The sequence below is a fragment of the Lepisosteus oculatus genome, chromosome 2, assembly GCF_040954835.1.
Source record: "Lepisosteus oculatus isolate fLepOcu1 chromosome 2, fLepOcu1.hap2, whole genome shotgun sequence".
In the NCBI taxonomy this organism is placed as follows: domain Eukaryota; kingdom Metazoa; phylum Chordata; class Actinopteri; order Semionotiformes; family Lepisosteidae; genus Lepisosteus; species Lepisosteus oculatus.
Window position 1 is genome coordinate 62291293 of NC_090697.1, and position 16552 is coordinate 62307844.

General features: G+C 34.2%; 1 protein-coding gene across 2 annotated transcripts in view; it reads right to left on the bottom strand.

The window, feature by feature from the left end:
* LOC102688285 (G patch domain-containing protein 2) overlaps nt 1-16552 on the bottom strand; it is a 96581-nt gene that overhangs the window by 16488 nt on the left and 63541 nt on the right. The window contains exons 7-9 of one of the 2 annotated variants that reach the window (XM_015346024.2): nt 16117-16201; nt 14328-14367; nt 9109-9159 (exon numbers count right to left, since the gene is read on the bottom strand). In XM_015346024.2, coding sequence (XP_015201510.2) covers nt 16117-16201 — 85 coding nt within the window. In that variant the 3' untranslated portion in view covers nt 9109-9159; nt 14328-14367. Of the gene's footprint in view, nt 1-9094; nt 9160-14327; nt 14368-16116; nt 16202-16552 lie in introns of those variants that run through there. The other variant, XM_015346019.2, reaches the window with a different exon arrangement.

Below are 16552 nucleotides of genomic sequence, written 5' to 3' on the forward strand. Positions count from 1 at the left end.
ATAAACACAGAAGCTTGCACAATCTGAGCTTAAATCACTACACAGTCAATGAAGACAGAGCTGCATAATAAAGCCACCAATCTTGTTTATATCAAAACATAATTATGTTTGCTGACAAGTGTTCAGCGCCCAAACCCTGGCATCATAAATTGTTACCTGAATGAATAATATAAAAGGAATGCTTTTTAATTTTCAAATCTGGCAATCTCCCTTGCCTCATAAAAAATCAAAGAGTGTGTCACTTTTGACAGGGAAACAGTTAAGATTAATTATCTAAAGAGTCGACAATACAGACGGTGAAATATCAATAGGTTACTAATGCTTCACTGTCACCAGCACCTTCAACTACAGGAGCATCTCAGCCAGCTTGCTGAGACAAACATTGTGAAAAATCACTTAAAGGGGATGTATAAGTGAGGCTTGAAGCTACAAAAACACAATTTTATATAACTCTGCCTGAACTACTAGGGAAGAATACCCTTTATTTCATGACATAAGGACTATAATTAGGCTTTAGCAGGACAAAACAAATGTGTGTGCCCTGTCTTTGTTAATTTAATACAGCAAGTTTGTTTCAACTGTGTACATACAGAATGTATCATTACACTTCAGGTATTTTGTTTTAACCAGAAAATTGAAACATTTATTCTGTCTTCAAAGGCAAAACATATTGAATGAAAGGAAGAATTGAGGAAAAATTTCTGTGCTGTCAAAAAAATGTTTAAATATAACATTGATGTGAATTGCTACCTATAGTTTACAGTACATCAAGACAATTACATTATTTAAAACACTTTAGTAAGCTAAGAGCAAACATAGCTAAAATGAACTATATTGATCATGTTTAAAACAAATCTGCAATGGCAATTGGTACATTTTTGTGGATGGATCACAAAAGGTAAAGATGTAGCATCTCTAAAAATACTACTGTGTAAGCCACTTTTTTTTCCATCCTGGAAGTTATTTAGAATGCCCCTTGCAATTGGCTTTTCCGATTCATAATCTGGGTCTATGCAGACCCTGGCAGGTCTCCATCAGCCTTTAATACCCATTTCATTAAGTCAAGGACCACGCAATACAGCACTGTCTCCAGTAAAAAAAAAAATGAAATGGCACTTGTTTTACTGGTCTCTTTAAAGCAAAGAAAACAAAATTAAAAAAAAAATGGAAAAAAATAAAGTCATCCCATTGAACCTGGAGACCTATGGTGTAGGACTAGCTGCAGGTTTTGCTTGAGTAATTTTACAAAGAATTGATTACCTGTTATGTTGCATTGAGATATCTGGACTATTGATCGGTAAGATTAAGGTACTCAGGCCTCCCCCACCCCCCAAGTCCACAGCATGGAAAGAGGGAGAGGCAACAAATAGCACTAAGTAAGGACTACTTTGTTATTGTTGTCACCCTCCATGTAGCACACGGCAGTTACTTTTTAATTTAAAATCAATGACAGTCTGAAAGGCAGCCCTGTTCCTTCAGCATAAATGAACCATTCGTCTTTGCAAAGAGCAACACTTTGATCAGTAGCCAAGGTGAGCGTGAGATTTTTTTCTCTTCTTCATAAAGCAAAGACTTCGGCATCAAATACTATAAAAAATATGGTCTGAGCTTGGGGAAAAAGGCCTTTGTAACATTTTTTAGATAAGAAAAAACCAACATAGGCAGACATACTTGAAGGCCAAAAATGTCCTCAAGGTGGACAGCAGCAGAAAAGAGAAATGGTGTAGAAAGCTTAATAAAGGTGTACACAGAAGAAAGCATTTTTTTCAAAAACTTGGAAAAAAGATTCAGTTAAAAATGTGAACATTTAAAATGCCAAATATAGCTATGATCAGATAACATGGTTTGAAATAATTAGGAACTCGTGACTTTGAAGAAACACTCCCTGTGATTTTAAAAGTACATTTTTCTTGATGTAAAATTCTGTTCTGTTTGACATCTGGGTCACTTTTTGTTCTGTCTTTTGCAGGTTTTTACAGGTCTCTCCAGTGGCGTGCCAGAGCATATAGCATGATTTTTAATTCTGGTGAGTTGAAGGAAACATCCTCCTAAAAACTATAGGTTTGTGAAAGTTAGCCGTCATATACAGAGAAACAGTATTTTTAGGGAATGTCCTTTTTTACATTGTATTTAAGTCAAATTACTATATTTCCATGCACATATGCAACTTCTTGCATCATGATTTAGCAAAAGTCTACAATGCTTGGTTGTATAAGCACTGTGATGTTATTACCTATACTGGAATCATTCACGGCCACTAAACTTAAAAAGGTTGAAGTTCTTTTTACTCTTTCTCTTTGTGATTTCAGGGTGTCTAGATGATTTATGAAAAAAAAGAGTAACATCTGATTCTACAAATATTGCAATTTTATCAGAGCCAGATAAACCCACCCCAACACCCAGAAATCAAAGGCTTCAGACATATTTAGAAAGACAACCACAGGACTAGACAGATAGACAGGTAAAACACTGGGGACCTACACATTGGAAATATATATTTGCTGTCATGTTCTGACATCTCTATTTCAAGTATATTGCTTTGTGTGTTTGTGGAAGTTACTTTTTATGACAGCAACAAATGATGCATAAGAAATGTTCATTGTTTTTCCATGTTGTTTCCAGGGGCCAGTTACATGAAATTGTAGAAGAACTAAGGTGTATTGTTTAAATCCAAGAGCTGGTGAAAAGACATAAGCTTTAAGGATAAGTATAAAATTATTGTAGAGGTGGAACACTGGATGAATAATGATGCACTGAAATGGGGCATACTGTACAGAATGACAACATACTGAGATATACTGTACCCCTATTAAATCACTGAGAAGTTATCTGACCCTTTTCCCATTCTCATATTGATACCAGAATTCTGAATGAGAATTTATATAAAATAAAATAATGATAATAATAATGCTTTAATAAAATTTGATAAAATGTAACACATTATATTTACTTTGAATCAAGCATTGTGATTTGTCTGTTGTCAAAGGGGAAAGTGTTGTGAACTACTGAAGCAATCTAAAACAAAAAAAGTGAAGAAAACAGAAGTGTTATTTTGCAGATATGTTGAAACATGAAATAAAATAAATAGTTATTTAATAATTATGCTACATTATTGAAAGCTTTTTTTTGTGCTAGGTCTATGATCAGCAGATTGCAGATCAAAATACGGAAGTGCTGTTTTATAATCCTGTTTTTAATCAATTATGATAAAATGTATTAAACATAATATTAAGGTTTAAACTTGACATATTTCTGAAAATTGTAATGCACAGTTACTATTTATTTGCTGAATTTAAGAGATTTAAAAAATAAGTTGTTCGTTTGCTGCAAAGGTTGTGTTAACGTCTTTTCACTTAGAAAATCAACAAAACATGTACAGTAATTTGGCCAGGGGTGCCCATACTTTTGCATACAACTGTATACTCTAGGTAAATATAATGACAGTATAAATGCAAAAGATTCCCATGGGCACATACTGTACACACCACTTTTAGATTTTAAATTGTAAGATGAATTGTTGATTCATTGAGCAAAATTACTATCCACTAAAATCTACATAAAGAGCTATTATATAATTAATACAAGGACAGCGTAAGTTATAATCATGTCCCATCTGAGTAATGAAGATCAAATGGCTGTTACTGAGTACATCATTAGAATGACTGTACAGTAGCTTACTGTCTGCATGAAAATGATCAACATGCTTGGATACACTAATGTACATTTTCCACCTAGTTAAGGTACAGTACTTAATTATGATGGTGTGGTATCACAAAGTGTCAGCAATCTCTTCCGTTTTGTACTAAAGGAAAATACTGTGGCATAGAAGACTGATACATCTATACTAAGAGGACTGATTCTTGAGACTGGCTACATGGCATGATGTTTTGTCATATACAACTACCAAGAAATTACAACGATTTCAAATACAAATATGCAAAGTTTAGATTTTAAATTAACTGTTCAGAGAAAGTTGTGTAAATGTAAATTACACTGCATTCTCCATCAGAGGATACCGATAATTATGACACATTTTCGGTTCTTGAATGAATTATTCTGAAGAAAATGAACCAAAATACACATTCTGATTCTGCTATTTAATAAGTAAAGTGGCACATGAAACAGAATAAATGGAAAAGTATGTCTGTCGAGTGGCAGGAACTCTTTTGTTGTGTAAGTAAGTATGTTTCACAACATAAAGAGATAAAATATTTTAAATACAGATTTAATTGGTAATTGAAATCTGAACCAAAGTATAAAACATGGACACAATGGAAAAAATTACCAGCACAAATGTTCAAATATGGCCATATCATGTGATGTACTCTGCATTACCAATGGGTCTATGCTAACCCTAACAATGACAGAGGTGCTCAGGGACATCAGAGTATTTTGTGAAGTGCACAAATGTGGTTTCTACAAAACACTGTCCTTTTTTAAAGCCAAACAATCTAACCTTTAAGGATCCACTCCAGCTGTCCCTGGTGAAACAATGTAATTCCAGTTCCATCACTCTAAGTATGCAGTGCTCTACACTGGGGAGTGAGAGGGCAGGAGAGCAATGCAGTTGTGCTCAGCACATAAGAAGCCCCTGTCTCTCATTTACAACTGGGGCTGAAACCAACCCTGAAGGTAAGGTTAAACACCTTGGCATCTACCAGAAATAAAATAAAATCAGCCAAGCACACGTTCAACAAACATCAAGTCATTCTATACGCACATTGTGGTGCAGACTAAAGGCAAGCCGAAATATTTCAAGAAATATTTAGACATGCAGTCAAACAACACAAAAGTATGGGCAAGCCTGACCCTTAATTAGCCATTAGGTCAGCAATATGTTTCTTCCAATTTATATACAGTAACAAAGAATCACCACTGGCAGGAATGCATTTTTTTTTTTGCAATCCTTTCAGTTTGCTACAATCTTGCTACAAGCCAGTATATATAAATAGTTTGTAGATATCTCTCTTGAAAGACCTGGTATTTAGAAAAAAAAAGCTAAGACTGTATTGCCTGAAAACTTGGCTTTTGATGCAGTGGTGACAGGGACTGAAGCTACTAATGTCAATTGGGATAATGTTGAAAGAACGACAACAGGTACTTGCTCCCCAGTCTGAATGGTTGTGCATACCGAGGCCTGTCAGTGTATCAGGCCTACTCACAGCCACCCTCTGGTCATAAGCTCTTCCCTAGCAGATTCAGATGAGCTGAGGAGACAAACAGATGTGACTATGGTTCCTGGCGTTTGGCAAGAACACTCATTGTCAAGGAGAAACATATAGGCCTGGACAGGGCATCAGCTGTACAACAGTGCAGGAGCCCTGCGAGTGTCAAAACAGCAGAAAGTTACGATGAGCAAAAGAGCCGAGGAAAGCCAGACTAGTGTGATCACATACTGGCCAGCCAAAAAAACCCTGCTGTCAGAACCTATTAAAACCCAAAGGGGAAACTGGAAATGCACAACAAGGAAAAACCGAGTGAAGCTAAGTGACTGCAGAATGATCATAAACACGCATTTAGTTTGTGACTTCATCTGTTATGGCCTTAGATCCAATTTATATGACCAGGGTATGAGAAACAACCTCTCCCTTGCAGCTCAGCACTGCAGGGGGTTGTCCTGTAGTGATATTAATGAGAGCGTGGAGATTTTCACAAAGTTATCTGAAAAATGTAATCCTCATACCGCACTTACAATGAATAAAAAAAAAATCCTTATCAAAATACACTTAGGAAAAGACAAATGTAGTGTTATTTACTATCAAGTCTGCAAGTTTTTTTAGATTTTCTAGGTAAACAGTAGCAAAAGGTGTAATGTGTATTCACACAATAGCAACTCAGATTATTACCTTTGGAAAGTGCATCAGTCTTTAATGACTTAGATCACAGCAGTCTTGAATAAGTTACTTACTTTTTTAGCTTGACACTTTTCTTGAAGGCAGGCAAAGACTGCCAGTACAGAAATCCAGTTTCAGGAATGTTACGTTTTGCCACTCTGTCACAGAGTTTCATTAATCTTTATCATGAGACCAAGAGCACAGATTGTGACCCTTGAAGTCCTTATCTTCCTTATACCTCAATACATATTTTGAATGTCTTTTCACTTACTGCACTGCAATTCTCAAAAACAAAAATAATTTAAACAGTTTCTTCTGTTTCATTTTACACCCAAAGTCAAAAGCCAGCTAAATTGTTTTTTTTCAAGATTCATGCTATATTTTAGTTCTTTACATTTTGATGTTTATTTTCATTTTGTTAGCCTACTACAGAAGGTCATGTAAATAAAAAAGGCACTAATAAAATCCTTTTGTAGGGTGTGTTGTCATGGTAAATACACAACAATGATGGAAATGCGCTCTTATTTTCTCCAGACAATCAACAGATATTGGTATATTGAAGGGAATCTGTCTCACAAGAACAGACCAGTCTGCCCACACCTTCTGAAAACATGGCAATGTATCTCATGAATGATCCTATTTTGTGCATTTTTATAAAAAAAAAAAAAAAACAGTCAGTTTTCCATTGGGAAACACAAACAGAATATGCAGTAAACCAAGTGAAAAATATTCTATCAAGTACAGAATAAACAACTTATTTCTTTAGAATTACAACTAAGATGTACTACTTTATGCCATATTATAGCTTATAATGTTGGATTGCCCTGAATGAATAAAACATTTGATCTGACAAGATTTTACAAATGTAAGAAATCCTTGTATTTAAAATGTCTTTAAATAACAGACACTGAATGTATTTTATTCCCGTTCTTCAATGGCATATCCTGAAGTACATGCTAATGTACAGTACGTGCCTCCTAGTAGATGTTATGCCAAATACAGTAATCTGTGAGAATAATATGAACTAATATTAAGGACACTGGTGAAAATAATGAAAAAGGAATATGAAGAGGAGAAATTTGAAACTGATATTCTGTGGCCTCTAAATAAAATGTCCAACAGAAATTTCTAGATCTGGATATGACATAGATGATTAACTGGGTACTGTACAAGTATACAGAATATTTGTTCACACATATTATCATAGAATAAAGACCCTAAACAACTAAAGAAAGGAAAATAAAAAAATGGAAAACTAAATAATGTTATACAATTCAGGAACAGTATTTCACATTTACATTTCTTTGATTTCAAAGGATATTTTAAGACTGAGCATTTGCTGTCAATGGCCACAAGTGATTTACACCAATAGAATGTGTTATCCACAGTTCTATTTTTAATTCAATCACAATGAGTGTTTCCCTTGCAGCAGATAAAAAACAACCAACAGCTATATTTGCCTAAAGTGAATAATAAATGTAAACTTGGAAGCCCCATATTCTAATTTTACATGTTATTATGTAGTTCCACCTTTAAGACACAAAGATTGTGCTAAATGTGTTGTGGCTGACGTGACACTGGAAGCAAAAGTTCTCTTTATTCAAGATAAACAAGGGATGCTTTTCAAACAGCTACAGACACTTGGGGAAAAGGAAAGCTATCTGAAATCTGTGTACATCTTTGTCTCTTTTGAAGATCAAATAAAACAGAGCTGTAATTCCATTTGTCACTTCTGTGTAATAAAACACAGTGATTTGTATCAGTAGATGAACACCAAAGAGCTATTCAGATGTAAATTGCTCTTGCACTTTCTCTCATAGGCTAGCAGAAAAAATAAACTCCTGCCTTACATATAACAACAGTACCACAACTCCCAGTTACCTTTTCCATACAGATTAAAATATTATTGTCTATTCCTTTGTTTCATACATTATTATTCAGTTATTTATTATTTTAACAAAGAAATACACATGAACACACATGTGGGTAAAAAAACACTAAGCAATGATAGTCAAAAAACCATCAAAGAACAGAAGTAATGTTCAGTTTTTGCAGAGATCAAAGTTTAGAAGTATATTTAGATTTTACTTTAAAAATTGAAAAATAAAAATGTAGTGTAGTGTAAATTGCATTATGGAACTATTTTAATAGGAATTATTAGGATATTAATTAATTTTTAGGATATTTCAGGATATAAATAATGCATTTGTATCTGATTATAACATTATAATAATAATAAAATAATCAACAACTGCCAAAATAATATGTATACGTTAAATTATTAATATATAATATACTAGATTCATAGCTTTTTGTACAAAATAGCCTACTTAGTACAGTGCCCCAAACGTTGATGCATGAGATAAGGTGACAGCTCTATCTTCACCACAGTCCCGTCAGTCAAGAGACCCCAAACAGCCATCTAAATAGACTCAGGGTTAATACAGTCCTGCTCTATACTATGATAAACTTATGATTTGTATCTCTAGAAGCACATCATCTATGATCCTGTTAAAATGCAGAGGAAATATTGACCTAGGCTGTAGATTATGATGAACTCTTACACATAAAGTGCTAGATACATGTACATGAATCTACTTTAAATTTATGCCCATTTTTATTGTTCACTGTTGTTTTGTGTAGTACCTTACTTGTTGCTTATGATAATTCAATTTGTTCTGTTAACAACAAATTTAAAAGCTATTCAAATATAGTTCAATACATTTTATGAAAGCAAAGCTGCTGTAGCACTGCTCCTTCACAGTCCAAAATTAGATATCAATATATTAATACCAGAATTACCTTTAAATATTAAAGTAACAAACTCCAGGCCTTTAAAATTAGAATCCAATGTTCTTTACAGTTCCAAAAAGGTATAGGTAGTTGTTTTATTAAATAATGTATAATGTATTTGTTTAAAACTTGCAGGCAGAAAAAGATAACTTTCAATTTACAGCATGAGATGTACATGTTTTTAATATTAATTCTCATGATGGATGTAAAAACCTTGTATTTTCTAATGTGTTCTTGACAGGCAAAGAACCACAAGAAATAGTTGCAACCATGAGAGCAAGAAAAAAAAAGTAACCATAAACAGCAACACCCAAGTTCAATACAGCACAAGGTTATACAGCAGCTTGTAAAAAAAAGAGCTCCATTCCTAATACAACATCAATAATAAATACTTAATAAAGATACACAAGAAAAGGACGATACAGTATTCACAGAGGGCGGAGGTAGAATAGCAAGATGGTATTTACCTGCTGGCAGTTTTTAATGAGCAGTTTTTCCTGTGCCCTCTGTCTGTTCGTGCATCCCACACAAGCTGCAGAGAAACAAAGTCATCGCAGTGTAAAGACATGACTGGTTCAGCTTCAAGGCTTCAGGAAATGATGTACCAACTTTGCAGGCGTATTTTTAAGTATTAGTGCCTGATACAAAGGGAATTAGTAGGTACCAACCATGATTTCTGCAGTTATTAAAACACGCTTCTATCATGTAATTTCATGTGTATTAAAGAGACTGGACTTGATTCACAATTTGTCTTTTGATGTGCCATGCTTTAGTTTCAATAACTGCATGGATAACAGCATTCTCTTACTCTCAGTGCTCCGTTTTACATGTCAAAAGTATGCAACAAATTACACTTAAGCATTTCGAGGAAACACTGTACTACCAAAATAATATATTCAAAAGCAAAGAATGTAACAAAAATCCAACTGTATTAGAGAGTGCAAAAAAAATCTTTTTTTTTACTAAGAATACATTTAAATGCCTCCTAACTCTTAAAACTATTTTTGTTTTAATTTGTAGAAAGACCAGATGAAAAACTGGCTTAAAGAAATTAATGACATCTTCAGCATTAGATTATATATGGTCAATGAATTGGGTTCTTCTTAGTAGCATTTTCTATTTTTCTTTAAGGAGTAAGCTATCCAGTATTATTATTTTATCCAATCTAGAAAGAAGGAGAGCTGGCTTTTACTTTATATTAAAATCTCCTGTGAAAAGCCATTGTTTCAGAATGGTTCACCATTCTTATACAGTAATATAAATTCTTTGTGTTTTTATTTAAATCATGCAGAAAACTAATTCTGAATGTCTAGTTTATACCACCTTTTAGCAGTGCATGATAGTTAGACACATTCCTCAAAACCAATAACAAAATATGTAGTTCTTTTTATTTATTTTGCCACATTTATAGTTTGCTTTTACACAATGCTTGTTTTCACACATTTAGTGGTGGACAGAAAATTCATCCAAAATCATTACATCATCAAGGGACAAAGAAACTTTCCTTTAAAAGTGAGCATGGTGAGTATTTGAACACTGAGTGAAAGAAGTGAGCATTCATAATCATCATCACCTCAACAAATAGAAAGGTCATTTTAGTTATATATTTAAATTACCTTAAGTTGATAAATATTTAAAACTTTTTTGAAAAAGTTTTTCAACTTTTGTACAGAGGAGAAAGGAGACAAGTGGCCCAAGTGGTCAAAGAAAAGTGCATGTTTCCAAAAGGTTTCAGGTTGAAGTTGTTTATATGAGGTCTGTCAAGCATAACATTAAACAAAAATCCTAGTGTAAGTGAAAGCATAGGCAGTTTTTGATATACACGGTATTTCACCCCTTTATCTGTGTAACAATAAAAACAGTTACCAAAAATAATCTATAGAAGGAGCAGGAAATATTAAAGCTCTACATCACAAGAGTTGCTAGATGCTCTAAAATACATTGGTGCCTATCCTATAAACATTTAGCATTCTTCAATTCAAAATGATTTTGAGAACATAAAGCTTACAGCCAAGATTCCATTTCTCTAATAAAAGAACTGAATTCAGGCCAGGTGGTTGCAATGACCACACCAACAATCTGTTTCATTTTTGTTTAATTCTGTGGGTGAGTTAGGTACACACTTTGGACTGTTGTCATACTAAATTGCAGGGATACATTTTATTAGCCATAAACCACCAGGCATAATTTTAGACAGCACTATGTCTTATTGCATTGGTGCATTTAAGTTTCCTTCAATCATGCAAATGTTTCTAGTCCCTGAAGACCTGAAACATTCCCAAACAATGAAGAACCTTCCAACAAGTCAGACAGCTGGTCTGAACAACCGGTTTTTGTAGACTCTCCTTTTGTTCTCTGTACTTTCCGCCTTTGGGGAAAAAAATCATTTGTTGTTCAAACATCTGCAAGGACTTTCTGTTTACATTTTGGCCAAGCTATTTTATGTTTTTGAGAAGAGACTGTGATCTGCATCTTCTACAAGAACACTTTTATTGTCTCAAACTGACGTGTTTTTTAAGATATTTTTTAATTTAAATTTGTCAAAAAGCAGAATAATACAAATTTGAATACCAGCTCTCCCTGAGATCAGACATGTGAGATCAAAGTGCTATGTACTCCAAGCCCTACGGAGAAGAATTCAAGTAGAGTTCAATTAAAAAATGTTAAGATAGATCAGGATGCAATAATGCCAAAAGAGGGATGCTCCTAGTGCCTGCAGAGTCAGTACCCTTTTAGCTGTGGTTAGACCAACGGACCAGTTCTGATTCTGTTCCTTCTAGAAGCCAAGAATCGAATTATCATTCAACAAAAATGTTCTAGGTAAAAGCAAGGAACATCCTTGCTTGGAATATGGTATTTCTAAAAGGAGAAAAACATTTCTAAAACTTCACCATATGTCACACTCCTGAAACAAGGCACTAAGGCTGATCCTCTTATGATTGCATCTAAGAGGGGTCAAGAAATGTTTAGAGGTTCACGATCAGGATTTTTGGAAAATGAATGTATACAATCCCAAATATACATGTCTTCACCTGTAACATTCAAAACACTATTCAAATAATTAGGTTCAAATGAAAAGAGACCATTCAAGTTGATAAAGGCTTTTATGAAACTTCTAAAAGAAAAACACAGAGAAAGCCCATCTTTTTATTTTGCTTCAGAAATGCAGTAGATAATGCACTGGGTATGTAGACAACCTATCCTCCAGGGTATATCATAAACAAAGCTTATATTGAGACAGCAATCACTGCAATGAACAAAGATCATCCTCTTCAAAAACATTTGCTAGAATGTGGATTCCTATATACAAAGTGGTTAAGAGAAAAGGAAATTACTTGCAAGGCATTTTTATTATTATGGAGGCTGGAAAATCAATGATTATTCCATTCTTGGCAGAAACAGAAACAGAAACAGAACTGGTTTGTTGATCTGACCACAACTTAAAAATAAAACTCATGCTGCAGACACCGGGAGCATAGATAGATTTTCTGAATCTTTCTATTAAACACAACTGTCCAAACAACAGCCTACAGTGTCTTGGGAACACTTTAATAAATTAAATATTTAAGTCTACAATGAGAGAACAGATTTTATTTAAATTGAAGCCAACATACAGGAGTGTAACCCTTAAACCAAAAGGCACTGATCCCCAATATAATGAGTATAAATACAATTTAAAGTGTGGCAAAGGTAGTAGATGATCTCTTTCACTGCAGTGTAGATTACTTAATATGTGGCGCCTTCAATTTCCATATTTAGAAATATTAGTAAGCAATGTACATAAACAAAACTAAAAAAAGTAAAAAAAAACATGCATTTGTATTATGGAAGCACAAAGAGAAGAGGGGAAGTATGTCCATCAGCTCAAATCAGCAAAAATCTGTTAGAGATATTACTGTATATCAAATGATGATCTCATGTAACAGTAAATTTTGGCACCAATGTATGTGGAGATTTTGACTATCATAACTGGTAGCAAGCCAGCTTTTTCATTACAAAATTTGCAGGCAATTGTACTGACTTAGACCAATTAAATTTATAACGTGAAAGAGCACAGATATTAACAACAAATCAGTGGCAGGGGTATCAGTGTAGGACCAGATGCCTAGTCACATGATATTAATGAATCCACACCCATATGATCTTAAAATGGGCACAAATATTAAAACTCAGGCCAGTCAAATGAAAAATAGCACTGGGGCAAAATGTCACCTAAGGCCAGAACAGGTGGTGAATGTCATTGGTCATAAAATGCCCTTTGAGAAAGACTGTGTGGCCATGGTGCGCTATCTTGGCCATATAGGACTCCAACCACAGTGACAGCACTAATTTTCCAGTAGGTGTTTTTTTTTCTAATGCAGTGATACTTCTGCTTCTGGAAAGTTTCACAGGCAATATTTCTAGGTTTGTAATCAATATGGAATTTAAAGGTAAAGAACAAAAAACGAGAATCAACATCAATTTTTGCAAACTGCAATTCTGAATGCATTAGTTGACTATATAATAACTGTATGATACAAAACTTGTGCTTTGAAAGAATGGAGGGAAGAGTAATTGAATAGTAGCACTTTAATTATTTGCAATTCTTAACGCATCACAGCTATTATTAGACACATTTTAGAAATTGCAAAGAGCTTATGTTTTGGACAGTGAAACAAGATAAATAAAAGAACAAACTTTTAACATTAAGAGGACAATGGTTTACTACCTTATTTAGTGATCTGTCATTCTATAGCATGCCTTACTTATTACATTACATTATAAAGGTAACATAATAGAAATCAATACGTTTTTGTTTTAACGTTCAGCAAAGGCATGCAAAAATTGGTTTTCATTTACAAGAAAATTACAGATTTGTTTTAAAGAATCTACAAGTAATTCAAAACTTTCAGTTTGCAGGTCTTAGGTCCCCATATGCAGGGTTTTAATGTCTTTGGAAAGCATCATAGTGAGCCCTTAACCGCTTTTAGGTTGATTTAGGTGCTTTCAAGGTAGGTATTTTAGGTATTTTGTACCATACTGTGAAATCCAGACGAAGCTCCCACAGATATCAAGCAAATAAAATAATCTAATTCAAGGTATTTGGTGAAATACTTTTTATTTGATAACAACACTTTAGAGTTAATCTTATTCACCATGAAATTATAACAAAGTAACAATTTCCTAAATATACAAAAATGTCACATTATAATTCAACATGGAGACATCTTATCTGATGTATAAACAACAAGAATTTAGTTTAACTAAATTGGTCTTCAAAGATGGAAATATCAATGCATTCTATCTTCTGTCTACTACAGGACTATTGTCGGACTATTGTCAACATGGGTGACACTTCATATTTGGACTTCCAAATGTCATTTATAATTACTTCATACATACACTATTTCAAGAAAGTATTGCATGTTAGTAACAAGGCCCTAAGGATTGACCAAAATGTGGACTGAACAGAAGGGGCCAAAACTGATCTGAGGAAGGCTCAAAGAGAACAATATCTATAACTAGCATGTTCTCTTCTCCACAACTCAGAATTGCACCTAAAGGAGAGTGCATTCAAGGAAAAGTACAGTTCAGGGCACTACCCAAAACCACTGCAGCAATGTTATTTGTTATGCAATTTTGTGAAAATAGTTGCAAAAATATGGAAGTACACTGGCAAACATTCATTTAGACAGAATCTACATTAACATAGTTCCTTACCTGACTGTGCTCCCTCCTAGCTCCAGGACTGAACCAAGAACTATAAAAGAAAAGACAAAATTATCCAGAGAACAATATTTATAGTCAACGAGTCTGGTGCTAGCATTCTGGCTTTTGGGGGTATTTAGTAAAACAGATATTCTCCTTAAACCCTGACATACAGTATTTCCCAGCTGATGAGTTTGATACCGGTTATACGTTTAGTGAATACTGAGCTAAATAAAAAAAAGAATTCTTTGATATTTTAAAGATAAATGCAATTCACTGAGGCTTCTCCTATTAAAAACACTTTTCTCAACCACATTTCATAAATACAAGAGAACTGATGCTGATGGAAGAATTTTAAATAATAAGTAACTTTTATCATGAAGTATAGAATCACTTACAGTATTGATTTAATAACATCTAGACTACAAATTCCTAAAAAACATGTTTTTTATAGAATTGAGTATTAGCAAATGACTTCACTCTCTCGCAATGTGAGAGATTGTCATAATACATTTTACTCCCTTGGTGTTTTTCTTCTTTTTTGTTGATATTGTACAGGCCAAAACAAAATCTGGTCAAATAAATAACTCATTCTGAAATATTTCATCTTAAATGACACCAGAAAGTACTTTTCCTCTACTCAGGTTTAAGTTCAGTTCACAGGCTCTCAGCAGTTAGGGAATCAAGAATACAAAACCAAGCTCTCATTTCCTCAAGTTCTTTCTAAGGCCTCATTAATCTAACACCTCCTTTAGGAGGACCCAGATATCACCACAGGAAGCAATCTCATTTTTTTGGAGTGGAAGGATTAGCTATTTTGTTCCATGACAAAATTTGTGCACACATTCTAAGACAGCAACTTCACTTGAAGGTTCTTACAACCTTCACCTGATTGATCCTCACAATTCAACTTCTGAGACAGACAGCATGCCAAAACACATGAAAGATCAATTATTTAAAGAAGGTAACACTCATGCCACCTGCACCTTCCTTTCCAGCTGTTCTACACAACTTTTAACCCTGGTAATCTCCCCCTTGACTACTAAAACTTCTTCTTTCCCAGAATTTCTAGCATCCATCCATTCCAGCTCACCTAGAGCTGGAATCATCTCTGTCATTTATCTGCTCACCATATATTATCTCTTAATCACTCTTCGCAAACAACTACCATCTTCCCCCCATCGGCTTCCTATTGCTGTACGCACCCACAGTTTTCTCTTTCCACTCTCTCAAACATTTTGCTATCTCAGTCTCTTATATGTCTCCTCTCAACCTTTCTGCAACCTCACTTCTACAGCAATGTCTTCATTCATGATGGAAAGAACTACCCACAGAAATCTAGATCAGTTCCTGAGACAACCCTTCCGCACCAGCTTCAAATTCTTGTGCAAAGACAGCACTTGTGAACTCTCAGTTCCCTTTTACATTGTTAAGTAACCCTTAATTCTTTGACTGGTATAGTAATCTGCTATTTATAACCATGCATTATAAACATGGAATAGATACCTACATGGTGCTTATATTACTGTTTTTTTATACACACTGATTATACAGGTCTTTATTTTGTTTGATGCAGCATTTGTTTTGCATTTCCAGGGTTAGGTGACATTTGCAAAGGTTAGGTGTCAACCAATATACCATATTCCCTATACCATATTTATACAGTACATATGCTATGATTAAAAAATATAAGTAGCCCCCCTTAATGATAATTAAAGTAATAATGAATTGTCTTTAAGTTAATTAAAATATCATTAATATAACTTAAAATAACTAAAACAAAAAGTGATCAGAAACTTACTCAGCTAAAATAAACAACGTGAATTCCTCCTCTGCGTCCACCAGATGCCTGCACTTTCTCTCTGTCTTCCCAGCTAATCCCTGCTCTGTGATGATGATGGTAATTATTAATATACTATTCCATACACTAATACAGCGCTTCTCTTAACACTCCACTCAAAGTGCTTTACGGATAATGGGGTCTCCTCTCCATGAACACCAATGTGAAGCACTCACCTTGATTGCATCTATAGCCAAAGTGTGCTAGTACACTCAACACACATCAGCTACCAGTGGAGAGATGAACAGAGCAATGAAGCCAGTTAATAGAAAGGGATTATTAGTATTGACTGGTAAAGCCTTGGGTAATTTGGGAAGGATATCGGGCTAACACCACTATGTTTTTTGGTTTTATGTCACATCCATGGGATGGTGCCATTTTTTGTAAATTACAGTGT